This window comes from Fundulus heteroclitus, chromosome 19 (genome assembly GCF_011125445.2).
Source record: "Fundulus heteroclitus isolate FHET01 chromosome 19, MU-UCD_Fhet_4.1, whole genome shotgun sequence".
NCBI lineage: Eukaryota > Metazoa > Chordata > Actinopteri > Cyprinodontiformes > Fundulidae > Fundulus > Fundulus heteroclitus.
Genome location: NC_046379.1, coordinates 5,555,537 through 5,575,446, shown reverse-complemented (window position 1 = coordinate 5,575,446; position 19,910 = coordinate 5,555,537). Strand labels below are relative to the sequence as shown.

Here is a 19,910-nt window from a genome sequence, read left to right as displayed (position 1 = left end):
AGAAGAAGCTTTTTCTCCAAAAGTAACATTAAAACAAAGAAAAACTGATTACAGTTTGCAAATCCAACCCAGACATTTCCTGCAGTATAATAAAGTTGGAGTTTAGGTGATTGGTCATAATGACCGTTGGTACATTTGTAGAAAAAAATGAGGATATTTATCCAAGGAGTTATCTGTGAAGTATTACAGCGGCAGCATCATGATGTGGGGGTTTGTCTGGTGCAATGTACATAAAGGATCTTCTCAAACATCATTCAGGAAGTTGAAACTTAGACACACATCGGTCTTCTAAACGAGGAGTAGGGTAAGCACGCCACAAAATTAGTCTTAAACTGGCTCGTGGACAACAGAGTCAATGTTTTGGGGTAACCTGAGCTCGGTTCCATAAAATATTTGTGTGTGTCTGTAAGACGGCGTACAAATCAGACTCCATTACACTAGTCCTGTCAGCAGGATTGGACCAGATTTCTGCAGAGCTGGTGAATCCTGTGGGCTTATTCAGGGTTCGCAGCAGCAGGTCTACTACTTTCACACAAAGTGTTCACACCGGACCCCCAACCGGGATTTAAAGAGTTAGCACGCTACAACACAGAGGGACTGCTTTATACGCACATGTATGTAAATAATATCTATTTATCTGTCTCTGTTGCTCTATATATCATTTTGGTAATCTTAGCAGACCTGAAGCATAAAAGGTTACGTCTTTAACATCAGATAGTAAGGGAAGAAAACTGCTGGGTTGTGTAAATGTTTCCTTTAAACTTGAAAAATTAGATATTTGATTTACTAGAGAGATATATTTCTGTTTTGACCTGGGATGTGTCATTAAGATTTTTATAATATGCAACAAAGATTACCTTTGAGTAAAAAATATTAACCTAAATAAATTGGCTTTTGATGTTTGAAGGAAGCATAGTTATTTAGAGCAATCCGAAAAATAAGTTCTTAGCTTTAGAGTTAAAGAGTATTGTCAAAATGTTTGGCTTTGCCAGGTTGGATTGAGACACTCAACCTAAGGACAATCAACGAAGTTGTCTCAAAAATGTCCTTTTTTTGCTAACGTGCACACACACCAGAAGGTTTGCATGAACATCTCACACGAGAGTCTCAAATCTCTGTTTTAAGAGAAGGCCTCGGTGATCTGCTCCGAGTCAGGATCTCTGAATCTGATGCAAATCCCCCCTGCAGCATTTAAACCTCCCAAATCATCCCCGGCCAAATCCCTTCAAGATATTCCCCGCTCGATTGGATGGCATTAAAGGATCGCGGCGACAGAACAATACACCGTCTGCCAGTGTTGCAGAATGAGGTATAAAGGCAGGGAAAAAGAAACCGAACAAAGGCGGACGGCTACACTAGAGGTTGCAAGAGCAGATTGAGCTTGTTGGGGGGAAGATGGAGGTTTTTATTTTCGTGCAGGGAAATGTTGATGATTAAAAAAATTAAAAAAAAGGAGTGGAGAGGATAAACTAACATCTGTTTGTTGGGGTGTACAACATAGAGATATGGTGAAACACCCTTTGCACCAAAGCCAATGCAGATGGATGAGCTTTTGTAATTTGTCCAAGCTGTGAGGTAAAATATGTTTATATAATTGCTCGTAACCATAGAAAACCAGACGATTTATACATCACATTTTTTCCACAGCCCAAAGTTTTTCTTAGGAGAAAAGAGATAAAAAAAAGCAACTTTTTTTATCCTGTGTGTCTTTAAATGTGCAGGTAACTGGTTGAAGGACAAATTCCCTCTGGTCCCTGTTTTTGTTTTCTCTTTTGTAGTGTTGGTGGCACCGAGTCGACGTATAAGTCTGTCAGCAGATATTGATGGGGTTAGCGCGCAGCAGCAGGGCAGCCCGCTTCACTCTCCTGCAGTCCAATAACAGGCTGTAATAAGTCCCATAGATCTGGGAACTATTGCCAGGTCTGGGGCGCAGACTGTGCCGGCCACCCATACAAGGCCTATTTGTTCCTGACCTCTGAGTAGCTGTTGGAGTGAACTATGCTTTACCAATTAAATCTCTGCTTTTTCTCCAACATATACCACCTTACATACTGAGCTCCCACCAGTGCTATGCTACCTAAAGGAAGGCTTATTTTTTTTATTACATCCTTCATACCTAAGCTGACTCCCAAGTGGTTTGTAGGAAAATAAAGACCATGGGTGACAAAAAGGTATATTGAGACAGAAAATACTAAAAGAATACCAGAAAAATGTAAACGTCACATAAAAGCAGGGACACTTTAAACCAGGGGTGTCAAACTCATTTTGGTTTAGGGGCCGCATTCAGTTTAATCTGATCTCAAGAGGGCCACACGAGTAAATTCATTGCAAGATTAAATAGAACTAATAAATGTGGACTTATTGTTGATTTTTATATTAAATTAATTTCACTTTTACACAATATATTATGAATAACCTCAGCGTTTTTAAGAAAAGTATGTGCAATTTCAACAATACTTTTACTCAGTTAAACATTTACTTGTGCATTATGCATAAGAACTGATCAAAGTGATTGTACAATGTTGAAAAACATTTATTCACATTTTTTGGAACTTAAAAACACTGTCCTGCATGACAAAATACATCAAACAGATAAAAATTAAGAAATGATTTGAATTTTTCCACACCTGAAGCTTAATCTGCTAATTAAAACACAGCGCCCCGTGTGGACAATATAGGAACTGCAGATTTTCAATTAAACGAAGTATATGTTTTTTTTTAACGTTTTATCATTCTCTTCCTTTTATCTCCTCTTTCTTTCACCTTTTGTGTTTTTTCTTCTTGTTCTTCCTTTGCTCTCCTACTTTCCCATTGTAGTGTCCATATCATTTGAGATATTCCCCGCATGAATCATAATAAAACTATTCACATTCATAAATCAAACGGAGTACTATGGCAAAAGCAGTACTACTCCACTTGTGAAAGTCAAATCTGATGAGCTCTTTTTGGCATTAAGACAAGTTAATTCTTATTGCCACATTGCCAGACAGGACACTGGAAAACACTTTTTTTTTTTTTTTTTTTTTTTATAATGATAATGCATTAAGCCAACGGGCCAGACTAAATTGTTCGGCGGGCCGGATCCGGCCCGTGGACCGTATGTTTGACACCCCTGCTTTAAACAAATAAATAGCAAAGACCAGCGGTTTCTGCACACAAGGTTTTCAGGGAGCTGTTTCTAAAGCTAAGGCACAGAAACAATGCTACTTCTTGTTTAGTTCTGGTCCTGATTAAATAGATCACTGATGACCCGGTAGGTCCACATGATTGATACCCAACCCGCAGCTACGTTTAGTACAGGGGTCTGCAACTTCTGGACTAGGACTGAACAATTAATCGCATTTGCAATATAATCGCAATTTTAAAAAACACAATTTCCAAATCGCAGAGGTCTGCAATTTTTGGCTATGTAACAATTAATGGATAAGATGCGTCCTGTAGCTGTTGGTAATATGTTTAAAGTGGGTTTGCCTCCAAATGGAAGGGAAGAGAGTTGCAGCAGTGAGATAATCTAATTTTATTTGTTTTAGTGTTTATGTAATCATACTGTTTTTACCAGAAACTTTCAGGAATCTCAACATAGCATAGCAAGTACGAACCAAACTGATTAATACACAGGCTTGTTTGTTGGTTGCACAAGGATTGATGTCCAACTCAACAAGCTATTCTCTTGAATAATAATATTCTGATTAATTAAAACTGTTAAATTTCTTGTTTTAAGTAGTCCTTATTTACAAACATCTTTGTCTAGAGGCCATTTTTGTTGCTTGTGGTTCATGCAGAGAAAAGTCAAAATTAAATCCCAATTATGGTTGAAATATATCGATATTTGGATTTTTGTCAAAATCGTACAGCCCTAATAAGTTTAAAAAGACATGATAAATTGAACTGAAAAAAAAATTATCGCATTAAATTGCAATATTAAGAAAAAAAATTGCAATTAGATTATTTTCCAAAATCGTTCAGCCCTATTCTGGACGCATCCCTGCTCCAGCAACACCTGAATCGGAAGAATCAGACCTTTCCCAAACTTGCTGATTTGCCAAAGAGACAATTTAACCTTTTGATTCAGGTTTGTTGCAGCAGGGATGCATCTGAAAGCTGCAAGACAATGGGACTGGAGAACTGGTGGTGCAGAACCCTGAATTATAGCCTCATAGACCAATTACAAGGTTTTAAGCTCTAGCTATTTCAGGGCTAGCCACTAGGGGCGGGCTTTTATCGTATAATTTTACCGTTTACCGTGAAAAATGTCTTATCATGATAAGAATTTGGATTTATCTTGACAATAAATTCCAATTAGTGGTGTCCGAGAACCCCATAAACTGTCAGTATTGTCAGGATCGATACTTTAGCTTTTTTTCTCCACTGTTGGTTTCCTGAGTGCATCAATAAATAATAATTAAATTAAAAAATATCATTAAATGCAGTTACTGTGTGCAGTTTAATGCTAGAAATGACACTTCTTTATGTAACTAGTATATTGATTAAACATATTTTGAATTTTATTTCAATCTGTTATGTGTTGCATTATTAAATGTGTTTTTTAAGGACATTATTTGTTTATGGGGCTGTAGTTGACATAGATTCACACCCACACAGTTACTTAAAAAAAGACTGAAAGAAGTTGTAAACAGTCTTTTATCACAACAGTGCCACCATATATGGTGTTAAAAGTCTATATATTCTACACACCTTGTAGCCCCTGCGGTTATTTAAGGCCTGGTGTGAAATGATCACATTTCCTGGTGTTGCTCAGGACTCTAAAAGCAGCATTTTGGATTAGCCGCATCCGTCTGATTAAGCTTACCGTTATGACAATCTTAAAAACTGAAAATAAAGGCACAAGTTCCTCTGTGGCCTGTTTTAACATAAATGACTTTATTCTGACTACATATCTAAGTGTCGTTGGCTGATTTAGTAATACTCTGTGTGTTTTAGTCAATAACAACACAGGTTTTTTTTATTTTCGCATGCTTTTTTTTTTTTTTTACTTTCGGCTTTATTCAGCCGATAACAATGATTTCTGTGACTGATTGAAGCCATGTGTTGACACAGCGATATGAAATTGAGTCTTATCAGCATTTAGTGAGATGCTGTAGTACTTTATAACCTCAGCAAGACATCATATGTAGATGTTTGGTTAAAAAAAATGGCTCGAGAACAGAGCCTAGAGTAACACCACATGATCTTTGTTCATTCGTAGTTTGGTCCAGTCACAGAAGAAGAACTGGGAAAAGTACAAAATATAACGTGGATTATAATAATATACGCTCAATATGGCAGAAAGCAGATTATCGGAGCAGGGAGGCAGGAAGAGGAAAACACTTCTGTGCTGTCGTTAGTTTGAGGCGTTTGCACTTGTGAGGTTGGTTGTGATGCAGAAATAAAGGTTTTGTTAGAACAGTTCACTCCTCACTTTGTAATCTGACTCTGTTCTGCACCTCTGCAAGCCGCAAGGACTGACAGCGATGGGGCGGAGCAGCCGCGATGCGTTTGTAATAATCTGACTGCAGTCAGGTTCTCCTCTATGCTAATGAGCCGGCGCGTTGTTGGTTTAGCATGGCTAATGGCGCGCGCCGCTACCAGAGCGGTGAGAGGAGAGAAAGAGGCTTTGCCCGAAAGCTGCGGAGGTAGAAGAAAGTCAGAGAGGAGAGTTGCAGGAGATTGCATTGTTAGTCATCGGTGGAAAAGGAAAATCCAGCTGAGGCCTAATTCCTCTGGCAGATATGATCACAAAAGCTAAGGAGCAGAGGAAAGAAACTTTCCTTTGAAAGCAGAGCAGGGAGTTTTAATGTACTAACTCCAGCACAGAAACGTAATGTTGTGTTTATTAAAGGCAACAGGAATCATGTGGAGGACATTAGTGATTTGTTCTCACGAATGACAGAAAAGTAAAAGTTTGTTTGAATTGTTTCTTTTCTTTCCTTTAGAAAACCCCAGCATGTGTTTATCAGCATGTTCTGACTTTCGGCTGAGCGGTTGTTGTTTGCTGTTTTTTTTATTTTATTTCTGTTTGCGATCCATACTCCCAAGTTTGCTTTAGTCGACTTTGAATCGATTAAAGTTTGCGTCGGTAATTTATTTTGGGTGGAAATGTTTTGAAGCCCCGCTACAAGTGCTCATTCCTTCCTCTTCTCTCACCCTCCGCTGCTGGAGAGTGTGGACTTGTTGATAAGTCGTCTTGGCAGCTTGGCGGGAGTAATCATTTCCCTCCAGATGTTAGAGTTTTGGGCAGGAACCAGAAGGGAGCCGACGAAAGGGAGGGGAACCGGTGCCGGTTCCACCCATGTACATGAAGTCAGCCGCTCCTCCCTCCCCCAGGCGCCCCAGAATCCCGTCCTCCGCACGGCTCGGCTGGAACGCCTCCCCCCCCCTCCCTTCCCCTCCTCGTTCTCGGCTCTGCACACACAGCCTGTGTGTTTCCCAGGTGGCAGCCAGGGCAGCCTGTGTTTACTGCTCAGGTAATTGGAGTAGTTTGGAGAGAGTCTGACCCTGGCCCTGCTGTGTGTGTGTGTGTGTGTGTGTGTGTGTGTGTGTGTGTGTGTGTGTGTGTGTGTGTGTGTGTGTGTGTGTGTGTGAGGACGGCGAGGCCAGGGAAGGAAAGCGGGCCGTAGCCGGTGTCGGGCCTCTGGGGAGCAGACAAATTGCCTTTCACTATTCTTTGGGTCTTTTCTTGTCTCCTGTTCTCCAGCAGTCCCTTTCTTCTCTCTTCATATCTCTCCATCTCCTCGCTAACTCAAAGATGATCTTTCAGTCTTGTACGTGCTCTGCAGGGCTTTTTCCCCCATCCTAGACTTATTTGTTCCCTCCTTTTTTTTTTCTGCTCATCTAGTCTGAGCTCAGCTCTTAGCTGAGCTGCGTTCACGGTGACTCTTGCCAGATATGAGCAAGAATCTCCCCCTCAGCTGCAGCTATAAACATAAGCGAAGTCAGCCGACCCAACCCAAGGGCCTGTTTACATCAGTTGTTCTGGCAACGACAGGGCCTGACAGAAAAGGGGGGGGGGGGGGGTCTGGGTGCAGACAGACACTCAGTCATCTGGTTTTTATTGTCGTTCAAACGCTCCAACAGAACAAAGCTATAAACAGAACCAGGCTTTAGCTGCAGCTTGTAGCTGGATACATATTAACACGATCTTGGGTCAAAGAAGGTATCAAAGCGAGGGATCCTGCACATCTAAATGTGTGCCGTAAAAAAATAAATAATCATGTTGCTGTTACTTTTAAAATGCCTCTGCCCTGCCTGTCAAGACTTGATACAACCTGCTGGGTTTCCTTAGATAGGAAACTTTTAGACCCATCTGATGGAAACTGACTTTGAAAATAAATTGTCTACCAAAAATGCCGATTTATGCGGTCAATGATGTCAGCCATGTAGCCATTTCATCATAGATTAAAATGTCTCAATTCACTATTGATGTTAAACTGATTAACAGTTTAACATCAATAGGTAATTGAGACATTTTGCAAATGGGCGACTAAAATGACCAAGCTAGAAGAAAATACCTCCAAATATGTTGTTTTTCCTGCTTTTCTCTTTATTTTGACGTTTAAATAATCTGGCCAGGCACCCAGATCTCTCTAACACCTGCTGAGGTGGTTTTTATCACAGACTAACCGCTGATGGGCAGTTAATTACTGCCAGTGTAACCGCTGCGTCGTTCTTCATTTTCAGCTCTCATTGTAGTTGGGATTATTACTCAGGTATGTTCTGATGAATATGTCTCTGATCCGGGTTGAAACTCTGCAAGGAAAGAGAGGATTTGGGAGTTGGTCCGGTGTAAATAAACTCTCCCTGCATGTAGGGATGGGTATCATCTAGGATGAGCCGATACGATACGATACTCGATAATTAGCTCACGATACAATAAGATTCTCAATATAGCTCAGCTTGATTTGACTTCAATATCGATATTTATTACTTTCAAATTAATGCTCAAAGTCATTTAATCAACAAAACCAGCCAAATATTATGTTTATGTTCAGTTTATTGAACAATGATATATTAAAAGGAAAATAAAGTGCATTTGTTTCAAAGCATTTAACGTATCTCAGAAACCAAAAATGTGCCCAAACGTCTGATTTTAGGGACGAAGGCGCTTCTAAAATCCTGTCGGCCGTTCTGCAAATTCGTCTCACTTACACTTCCTCACTGTGAACAGCAATGGCGCGCTGTAATAACGCCCCCTATGGGTTGGGAGGTATATTGGTATTGAAAGACAGAATATCGATATTAAACAATTTTTATGCACAGCCCTACCTCCATGCTTCCTGTTTAGAGACGGTGGATCTTCTTCAGCCTGACTTAAATAATATCAAATATTATTACTCTATGAGATGCAGTCAAAAAAAATCAGGATGGACCTCATTCGGGTCCAGATCTAGACCCTGGGCCTCCATTTCGGGATCCCTGCTCTCTGGAAATAAGCACAATGATGTATTTTCTGTCAGCTGGCCGCATCGCAGGCTTGTCAGGTAGGACATGGCTCACCTGCTTCAGCTCGTCACCCTTCCTCCTCCTCCCCCTCCTGTTTCCCCTCGTCCCCCCTCATCCCTCCGTCTTCCTTGTCTCTGATAGCTTTTACCGCTCTGCTGATTTCACAAATAGGCCTCATTGATTGAATCAGATTCTTGTGGATAGAGCGGCTTTATTGACTGGCTTTTCCACTGACGGACAGCAGCGTGAGGGTGTGTGTGTTTGTCCCCTCGCATGCATGTGTGAGCGGCGGGCAGAAGCCAAAACTTCCTCGCCTCGTTCCCCTCATTCTCTCGTCCCCGTCTCTCCGGGGTCTTCAGCAGTCGGAGTATCACAGACTCCTGCGGGATGCTCGTCCGCTGAGTGATTGGGGTATTATGGGTCCTGCGCGCTGACTGAGGAGGCTGTTAATTGTGACGACACCCTGAGCTTGTTAACACTAAACGGCTCTTCCTGGGTTTGTTCATCGTTCATTAGAGCTTCTGTTTGAGGAGGCTGGCTCCCGCGCACCAGAGGCAACATAAGTCAACCCAGCGTCTGGACTGCAGAGTCAGCAGAAGCATCGTTTGCTTTCTGATCCAGCGTAAACTCACCTCAAGTCTGCCATCTTTCATCTGCATCCTGGGCTGGTTGCTGAATCTTCTTCTCACATCCATCACTTCCCAGAGAATCAAAATGGCCGACTACAGGAAGTGTTGGATGAGGATTCCTACTTGTTCTGGAAAAGTTTTATCTAATTTGACTTGATTCTCAGTCTGGATAAGGGTAGAAAAAGGCAAGGCAAGGCAAATTTATTTATATAGCACAATTCAGTACAAAGACAATGCAAAGTGCTTTACATGATTAAAATATAGGAAAATAAAAGCAAGTAGGGATAGAATGTAGAAACAAAGAAGAACATTAAAAACAGTAAAACAGTTTAACTAGAACAGTCAAAGGCAATTTTAAACAAATTGATTTGATTTAAAGGAACTCAGGCTTTCCGCACTTTTACAGTTTTCTGGAAGTTTTTTCCAGATAAGTAGAGAATAGGAACTAAATGCTGCTTCTCCTTGTTTAGTTCTGGTTCTAGGTATGCAGAGCAGGCTGGAGCCAGAAGACCTGAGTGGTCTGGAGGGTTGATACGCCTGATAACAAGTCTGTGATGTATTTAGGTGCTAAGCCATTTAAGGATTTACAGACTAACAGAAGGATTTTAAAGTCTATTCTCTGAGATACAGGGAGCCAGTGTAAGGACTTTAGAACTGGGGTGATGTTCTCTACTTTCTTAGTCTTAGTGAGGACGCGGGCAGCAGCATTCTGGATCAGCAGCAGCGTTCTGATCCACTTTTTAGGCAGACCTGTGAAAACACCGTTGCAGTGATCAGTTCTACTAAAAATAAACGCATGGATTAGTTTTTCCAGATCCTGCTGAGACATCAGTCCTTTAATCCTGGAAACGTTCTTCAGGTGATAGAAAGCCGACCTTGTAACTGTCTTTAGATGCTTTTGAAGGTTCGGGTCTGAGTCCATCACTACTCCCAGATTTCGGGCCTGATTAGTGGTTTCTAGCTGAAGCGACTGAAGCTGTGAGCTAACTTTTGATCTCTCCTCTATTGGTCCAAATATTATTACTTCTGTTTTGTTTTTATTCAATTGAAGAAAGTTTTGACACATCCAGGCATTGATTTCTTTTAGGCATTTACTCAGTGCTTGAACTGGTCCATAGTCAAAAAGAAAATGTTGCGTGGAAAATGTTTGCATTTCCACAATCCATCGTCTAAGTCCACTTATCTGTCGTCCGTTTATTCATAAACTTCTGTTTATTTATACAGCCGTACAGTTAATTAACCGTCTGCGAAGTCACCGACCTGCACATCTGTCAGAATAAAGTGTGCATCGATGCACAGAAGCTGCTGAAACATTTCTACAGAGTACATCCTGTCTGACTGTCCTGATGTGCTGCTGAGCAGATTTTTTTTATTCTTTCAGACAGATTCTCACCTACAACCAAACATGAAAACATTGTTGTGATGTTTGCAGCTAAAATATGTGCTTCTTGGTTCTTGCTGTGTGGACCAAGTTTCCGCCGGGCAGCAGGTTCGTTTCTGGCGTCTTCAAAGAACTCCCGACACTTTAAAAAGGATATGGTCCATCTGTGCTTAAACTTTTCATGATTATATAAATAACATTGCTAAGATGACTAAATGAGATAACTGTAATAAGTTTTGTCTTGTAACAGTGATGGCTGCAGTTGGGTTGCATGCGTTGTATGTGTGCCGTATAATTTAAAATTAATTAGATAACTCCTGTTATCTATGGCTACTATTGACCTAAATCAATCAATCAATGCTTCCCTTATCTGCATATTTCTGCATATTCATGGAACCTGAATTCTTGTAGGCTGTTTCCGTGTTTTCAGGCATTTTTCTGATGTTTTGTTTTATGTGACCTGAATAAAACTCAACCATGTGATAATTAGAAAGTAGGGCTGCACAATTAATTGCATTTGCAATTTACTATTTTTTTTTTTTTTTTAAAAAACAAGTTCTGCAGTTTTTGGCTACATAACCATTAATGGATCAGACGCATCATTTAGGTAATGTTTAAATTGGGTTTGCCTTCACATGGAAGAGAGTTGCAGCAGTGAGATAATCTAATTTAATGTGTTTTAGAGTTTATATAATCATACTTTTTACCAGAAACCTTCAGCAATCTCCCCATAGGATTCAGTAATGGTCAAACTGTTTAATACATAGACTTGTTTGTTTGTTGCACTTTATGTTCAACAAGGATTGATGTCCAACTCTATAAAAAGCTGTTCTCTTGAATTAAAATATTGTGATTAATAAAAACAGTTAAATTTCTTGTTTTAAATACTCCTTGTTTACAAACATGTTTATCTACAGGCCATTGTTGTTGCTTACGGTAAAAGATGAGAAAAATCAAAATTATGGTTGAAATATATCACAATTTTGATTAAACAGCTTAAAACTGTTCTCCCCAAACTTCTAATGAAACTGCAGTAAATACTAGATTTTCCACCATATTGATAATACACTTACTGCTTACTATACCGCCTATTTAATAATGGGGACATATTATTTCAAGAGCCATATTTAAAAAAAACTTTATTGCCATTTTTATATCTATCCCAATAAGTGCGTTAAAATGTGGTGATAACATTTTTACACCTTATTGGACTCAGATTCCTTGATTGATTGATTTTTAAAAGATCCTTGAGGCTAAAATCTCATTTGATGCTTAGTTTATTTTTATTTATATGCCTGAATACTGTCTTTTTCCTCCCACGGGGGGACAATTATTAAGGTCGCACAACTTATTTCGTTAATAGTGATTAAGAAAGCCTGAACACAAGGAGAGGAACTCAGAATGTCAGCAGTTCTGATCTCTGCCAAAGAAACGTGACGCAAACTTAATCTCCAGTAAACCAAGAAAAACGGCTCCACAGAGAGGTGATTGCAGGAGGACAGGAAGCTGCAGGATTTAGAATAAAACATTCATGTAAAAGGATTCAGCAGCACGTAAAATTCTGATTCAATCATCTGTTTTTCATACAAATAAATGTAATTTCTGTTGTTAGTTTTTTTTCCGTGAGCGTTTATATCATCTGCCTTGATCCTTCTTTGATTATACTTTCCATTTTATTGTCAGGGTAGAGTGAAATTAGCTGCTAGGTGTGCTTTAAAGCTTCTTTTTTTTTTTTTTTTTTTTTAAGCAAGCAGGCAGATCACAGCAGAGGAAATGAAGAGCGTTTCCATTAAGTGGGAGTTCTGTGATAGATGAAACCTGTACACCGCTGAATAAAGCCAGACTCTGCCGTATATTTAGTCCAGGGAGACCAGCCTCTGTCACTCCGTCTCTAACTGTGGCGCCGTTGACGAGGGTCTCGGGGGAGGACTTTAACTCTGAGCCCTCCTTTTCTTTCCCCCTTCTCCTCCTCCCTCCACATCCATCCTTTCCTCCTCACCCTCTGAATTCAACTTGTTGTTGAGCTGCGAATCGGTGGAAGAGGCGGTCCCCGCGTACGCGCGTCTCTGCCGCCGTTCATTCCCACCTGTTGCAGAAACCCCTCTCTGAGTCTCTCAGCTGAAAAATGTAGCAAATAGCTGCTTAAATCTGGTCTGAGGTCAGCTTTGGTTTTGTTCTCTTCACACAACAGCCCCGCTTCAGTATGATGCACTACCTGGAAAATCACCGGGCCGGTTGTTGTTGTCATGGTTATTGAGTGTCTGGTTGCTCCGGGGGAACGGGAGATTCAAGGTGTTGTGGTGGGGGGGGGGGGGGGGGGGGGGGGGGGGGGGGGGGGTGCTATCTTAATTGCTTTCTGTGAATAATTTCAGTCCCCTAATTTGGCAATAATGACAGTGGCTGCTGCTTTTGTATTTATTTATCCAAACATTAACTGACAGGACTGACATTAGCCAGGGCGGTTATTGCGAGTTTGATTGCGCACAAGGGAGCAAAGAAAATTACAGTAATTATCATTCTGATATGGATTATGAATATGCATTCTCACACTTAATGTCTCTGTCAGCATTTTAGCAACAACAAGCCACTCTGGAATGACAACGGCACTTTAGCCGATCCCCCATCCATGTTAGACTGAGCCCAGTCCAGGCGGTTCTCCTAGAGAACGTTTAGCACGTCGTGTTGAGACGATTCGAAGTAGGGCTGAACAATTAATCGTATTTTCAATATAATCGCAATTTAAAAAAAATGCAATTTCCAAATCGCAGAGTCTGCAATTTTTGGCTATGTAACAATCAGGGAATTAGACACGTCCATTAGGTGTTGGTAAAATGTTTAAAGTGGGTTTGCCTCCACATGGAAGGGAAGACAGTTGCAGCAGTGAGATAATCTAATTTTATTACTTGTATTAGTTTATATAATCATACAAAGCATTAAGTACAGGTCAATCAGTTTAATGCATAGACTTGTTTATTGGTTGCACTTTATGTTCAACAAGGATTGATGTCCAACTCAACTAAAAGCTGTTCTCTTGAATAATATTCTGATTAATAGAAACATCAAAAGTTCTTGTTTTAAATAGTCCTTGTTTACAAACATCTTTATTTAGACGCCATTTTTGTTGCTTGTGGTTAACGCAGAGAAAAGTCAAAATTGCAATTTTGGTTGAAACATATTGTAGGCAGAACGCAATCATTTCTGCTCTGAGTTTAGATGCTGTGGGTCTTTTACTGCACAGCGAGGAAACAAAATGATTTGTTGTTTATATATGTTTAAAAAGACATGATGAATTAAACTGGAAAAAGAAAATCGCATTAAATCGCAATATTAAGAAAGAAAATCGCAATTAGATTATTTTTCCAAAATCGTTCAGCCCTAATTCGAAGCGGCCCGGCGTGTTTTGGGATCAGCCTCTGGTGTCTGTGGCTGAAGTGTAACGCTACTCTTTGTGTCCTCAGGCTGAGGGGGAAGACAATTTGAAGAAGATGCAGCTGATGGAGCTGGCTATACTCAACGGGACGTACAGAGACAACAACATCAAAACACGTAAGTCCAGCGAGAGTTTAGAGACCGCCGCGGTCCGTTAGGCGGCACACGTGGCCAATAGTCTCATGACATTCGTCATATCTAACCGGACCCAAAGTTTCTCTTACTTGTGAACTAACCGCAGATTCATTGGTAACCAGATTTAGCGTTTTCATGCTGTTACATAAAGCATATTTTCTCTAGGACCACTTCTGATGTTTCCTTCTCAACAAGTATCCATTCATCCTGTCCTTTGCCATCCACGTAAAAGTGCATCTCAGTTAATCGGATATCATCAAAAACACGATTTATTTCTGTGATTTGTTTCAAAAAAAGTGTAAATGGTGTGTTAAAAGATTTGTTATAAACGAATCAAGCATCTCAATGATTATGGCGAGCATCTAGTGAAAACCCCAAATTCACTTCAGGGATAACTTGCAGAAGGTCGTTGCTTAATAAGCTGGCTGCATACAGGGCTGTAGGCAGTAGAACTGGAATAAAGGGCCAATCAGAATTAAAAGGCGTCATGTAAACAAACCAGTCGGAATATGATGATTGAATTGAGCTCAATCAGAATGAAATTGAAATGAATTGCCAATTGATAATCCGATCAACATTCACATAAAGGCTTGTCAGGCTCTAGTTATTCTAAATATGATTAAAATTTTCTGAACCTTAATTATGGTTTTCCTCAACTTTAAGCCAAACCATCAAAATTAATAGAAATATATAAGTCTGTGCACCGGTTTTAAAATGCAAGCTTCACGTTCTGAATTGAGTTACTGAAATAAGCAAAGTTTTCGTTGATATTTCGTCTTTGAGATGCACCTCTCCATCATCACTTCCTGATTCTGCCTGTCGGTCACCGGGTCACATGACCACAACCTGTGCATGCTTTGATTCACTGTGTTCTCTGCTTTCATTTGAGATCATTTTAAAGTTGATTATTCTGCATATTTGTGCTTCAATCTATGCTATTACATTTTAAGTGATCGATTTAAGCATTTCTTTGTTTTTGTTTTCTTTTTTTTATTTATTATTATATTTGCTTAAATGGTCAGAAGCTACGCCACTAACTGCAGCAGCTTTAGTAAAGTCTGCCCAGCTAGGAGGTCTCTAGCGCCCCCTATCCATAACCTGCTGCAAAACGTTTTTTTCACATCCAACAGGTGACTGCTGACCGTGCAGACGATCCGTGTCACTTTAATTGATGAGCCATATTTCCATCGGTCACATTGTGGCTGTTTTTACCCGTTGAGCGGTCCTCTGCTGATGGCTGCAGTCATCCCTGTTGTCATGTGTGTCTCCACCTGTCTGTAGGACGTAGCTGCTGGTGATGGGTGTGCTTCCAGTGCGTTGGGGTTACCTGTATTGTGTGCTTTTTCTGTTTGGGTTTGTGGGTTTTTCATGTATTTTTTATTTTATTTTATTTATTTTGGCTGTGTTGATTTTGTTGTATTGATTAAAATATTTTATTTTATTTTTTTTGCAACAGACTGTCGCTTTTGTGGTTCACCACCATGATCATTGCATGGACTAATTTTCCTTTTTGCTCCTCTCCTCTTTTTGTCCTCCCCCCTCCTCCCATTCACCTTTCTTTTCCTCCTCTGTGTCCCCCCCCCCTTCCTCTTCTCTCCATCTGTGATAATGACCAACCACGCTGCACTTTGTCTTCCTTCTTTCTTTCTGCGCCTGTCCTTTGCTCTCTTGCTTATGGCAGCCCACCTTGCGTTCTCTCTTGCAGCAGCGGCAGCGGCCGCTCAGGGCCCCCGCCTCATAGCAGCCCCCGCAGGTCAGGTGTTGCCTCCGCCGGCACTCCGGCCCCCGACGCCGGCCGGGGCGCCCATCATGAACCTCATCCGGCCCTCTCAGATGGCTGCTATGCTGCCTAACGGCACCCCAACCTTGGTGCCTCCCACTCCGGACGGCGGACTAATCTACACCACCCCTTACGAGTACCCCTACACCTTGGCACCCACCTCGTTGCTGGAGTACCCCATCGAGCACAGTGGGGTTCTAGGTAAGAGAGCCTGGGGGAGCTTGGGTGCAGCAGCCAACTTTAGCCAGCCCGGACAGGAGGGCAGCTTTTTTTACCCCGGCTTTGGGGTGCTGGACGCAGCTACCATGAGCCACAGTCAGGACTTGTTGAAAGGTAAATATGTTGTGTCCACCTGAAGAACAAAACAGATAAACTCACAGGGTGGATGTGCTGGTGGAGCTCTTGGTGATGGGATGGCTCATACGGACACTAAAGTGTACTAAAAAGGCGGGGGGGGGGGGGGCAGACGTTACAGTGTGAACGCTGGGCTGTTCAGGTCTCTTTCTACTCTTTAGAAGTGGGCTTAGCTCGCTGTTTCCATTCCACTCTGGGCCAAACAAATCCGCTCTCAGGTTTACATCGCCTCTTCCCCTGCCAGGCTCACAGCAGACTCTGCCTGGGTATGAAGCGAGGCGCACTGACAGAAACACACTTTCATACATGCAGCCCGCTCTCTAACCTTTTCATGCACCGGCCCGGAGGCGTATTCAGTCTGGCGGCAGATCCCCTCGGATTTCTGCAGCTTTTGAAATCATTTCCGTGCGCTGTTCTCCGCGGGCAGGCCTTGATGCCTGCAGATAGTCCCTCTCTGGCTCCCACTGGGGATGTTCATTAAATTCCTCCAGTGTGTCCTTTTGTCTCCTCCCTCCCTTCCCCGCGCCGTCTCAGCTTCACCCCCGTTAGACCCGAGCTCTCCCCGTGCTTTTACCTGACATCCTCCTTAGTTTCTGTCAGGAGGGGGACGGCGGTTAAATATTTAGCTCCACGTATTCTCCCTTATTCTCAGTGGTGCTTACAGCTCAACACATCTGCTACCAAAGAGACATCTGTTGAATATTCTGACATGTGTTGCGCTGAGGAGAGTAAACCCGGTTTCCCACGTTGAGACAGAAGAGGCTCCGTCAGTCTCTGTTTGACACAAACTCCTCTAATGTCTGTGAGATCATGTGGCGGCAGCGGGGGGGGTTTCCTCTGAGCTGACCCGGTGCATCATGGCCGCCGCTGGGAAACATGTGTAGAACAGACGGGGACAGCTGACCGGCCTCTCTCTCTTTAACTTGCAGGGTTGCGCCGGCTTAGTCCATTTTATTTACTCACTCTATCGATCGGTGCCTTCAGCTACAACACCTCTCCCCGCTCTCCCAGACTCGGCTCTGCTGCACGCACTGCCGCGCCACCGGCGCTCTGCTCGGTGAATTTCAAAAAGTCTACACACCCCTGGTGAAACGAGACCCAGAGAAAAAGGTTTTTTTTCTTTAATCTCACCTATGATCTGTGCGACTCTTCGGTCCGGTTTAATGCTGAGTCGAAGCTTTTGGTTTTATTACGGCGCTCGTCTGTCTTTTTTTTTGTTTGTTTTGACTGGGTTGTTTCTGCAATTCCAAAAAAAGTAAAAAAAAACAAAGCAACTGGACTTGTTTTCCGTAGTTGAAGACATTTGACGTAATGTGCAGTACCAAGCTTTATACCATTGCCAAACAAAGGCCTTGTAATGCAGTAGTATAAAGCTTGATACTCCACATTACTCCAGACTTTTTGAATTGAGAAAGCTTCCTGGAGAGGAAGCAAAACTTCTTCAACTATGGAAAACAAGTCCAGTTGCTTTGTTTTTTACTTTTTTTGGAATGACCATGACTTGGATGACTGAGAATCTTCACCAGCATGTTGTTTCTGCAACTTTAACTCACTTTTTGTTGCAGAAATGCTCCAAATCTGTCAGATTGGGAGGGTCTCCCCTCTTCAAATGATAGTTCTTTGGGTCTCTGTTTGGGCCGGGCCGAACCCAAACTTCAGTCCTCTATTAGAGCGGTTATTTGGTCGCTGTCGTGCCGTATGAAGACGCTCCTCCTCTGCTTTCTAGATGCAGCAATGTTTCTAGAGCCGTTTAGGTTTCCCTCCGCCTGACCAAGTATCGGTTCTAGATGAAGAAAATAGCCCCAAAGTACGACGCTGCACCGAGGATATGATGTGAACTGCAGCTCAGGTGTCAAACGTGCCTTTTTTTTAAATTAGAGCTGAACGGTTCAACATAGACTTTGATTGATCATCTTCTATATTTTTTATATATTTGTCACCCCAGGTCCACAGGCAGTATTTTACCTGCAGCTCGTCTAATGCGGGTTGCTTGATCAGTTTTATTTCTTCTTCTCAAACTGGATGTCCAGTTTTGTTGCCAAATAGTTTTTCCACTTGATGACCCGAGAACACCCGGGTCTCTGATAAGCGGATAGATGGTTGTAAGGATGACGTCTTTCTGCTGACATGGACACCCTGTGATACGTTATGGTGCCTAATCTGACCCAATCTGTATAATCTGAGTGAATTTGACTTTGGAAAGTGCCTTGAGATGACATGTTTCATGAATTGGCGCTATATAAATAAAATTTAATTGAATTGAATTGTGGGGATGATGTTTTTTTGCTGTGAGGTGTAGGGCTGGGCGATATGGATTCAAAAATAAATCTCAGATTTTATCATACCAAATTCGATTAATTGATTTTTTTTCCCTCCTTTTTGTTTCACAAAAAGAAATTAAAGAAATTATTTTAAAACCTTGCTTTTATGTCAAGCATTTCATCAGGGAGTTGACCTGAATTCAAAGTGCAACTAAAAACAAGCTGTGAAACATGCTTGTAAAACAAGATGGCAGCCGTGCCATTATAAACAATGAAAATATAGCAAAACATTTGCTGCTAGTGGTATTACACATCGAGCTAAGAACAGGCTTCACTGCACTTGTGAACTTCAAACTAAGTTAAAAAAAAAAGAATTAAATGAAGTATTATGGTAAAAAAAAGTTTCCACTTAACAATATTTTGACAATAATTTTGCCTAAACATATATTCAGCATCACATGCTGTTCTCTTCATGGAAACCCAATGAGTGTATTGGCAAAATAAAATCCAGATTTTCCAAAAATTAAATCTTAAAGAATTGTAAATTTGAATTAATCGATTAAATCGATTTATTGCCCAGCCCTAGTGAGGTGTGACCGAGAGGTTTTAAGGAAAGCTCCTCCAGACTCAGCTGGACTTTAATTGGGTTTAATCAGATGTCCCCTAAATAATGTCAGGCGTATCCTGACTCCTTTTATGCACGGACACTTTTAGGCCACATTCAACTTGGAAAACGTTATGAAATGATTTATTTTGGTGAGATAACGTCAAACCTAAAAAAAAAAAAAAAAAAAAAAAAAAAACGGGACGTTTAGCCAGGGATGTGTAGACCTTTTATATCCACTGTAAATAGTGGCGACAGTCTCAGAACGACGTCCGGTCGAATTGAGACCTCGGATGATATCACGGCCGCGCTTCCTCTGGGAGACTTGATTTGTTTTTGTTTTAATCCCTGCACACATCACTTTTTTTTTTTTTTTTTTTTTTAATAACTCCTGCACATCCCTCGACACGCAAAACGGTCCGTTTGTGTCGCGCATATGCGGCCGCGCCGGGCCTCTGCGGCGGGTGGGGAAAATCAGTTGTGACAGATATGGGTGGGAAATGACGGGCTCTGCCATCAGCGAGCAGATTGACCGGGAGAGAAACGGTGAAAGCTGGAAGGAGAAAATGAAGGAGAGGAGGAGAGGCAGGTGGTGTCTGCCACGATTCAATTACCATCAGAGCCGGATTGGATTTCCCCACCTTTCAAAATAAAGAGACAAATTTCTCTCGGTTCCCTTCTGGATCCCACAGGGAGATTCACATTATTCCTGTCGACAGCCCAGCACCCCCCCCAACCCTTTACCACCCCCATATATCTCTGAGCACTGTGGAATTGTAGTACTTAAGTTATACACTTTTTAAAGCAAATTCCCAAAAAAAAAACAAAAAAGATGTATTATTTTTTTTTCTACCAAGTTTTTCTACATGTAAAGAAAAAGATGTGTTGTGTGTACATG

The 19,910-nt window shown here is 41.5% G+C and overlaps 1 protein-coding gene across 5 annotated transcripts in view; it reads left to right on the top strand.

The window, feature by feature from the left end:
• The window catches only part of qkia (QKI, KH domain containing, RNA binding a), a 108,402-nt gene that overhangs the window by 85,423 nt on the left and 3,069 nt on the right, over positions 1-19,910 (top strand). For 2 of the 5 annotated variants that reach the window (XM_012864520.3, XM_012864519.3), the window contains exons 5-6: positions 13,908-13,995; positions 15,695-16,126. In XM_012864520.3, the coding sequence (XP_012719974.2) occupies positions 13,908-13,995; positions 15,695-16,126 (520 nt within the window). The remainder of the gene's footprint in view (positions 1-13,907; positions 13,996-15,694; positions 16,127-19,910) is intronic. The other 3 variants (XM_012864521.3, XM_012864524.3, XM_012864523.3) reach the window with 3 other exon arrangements.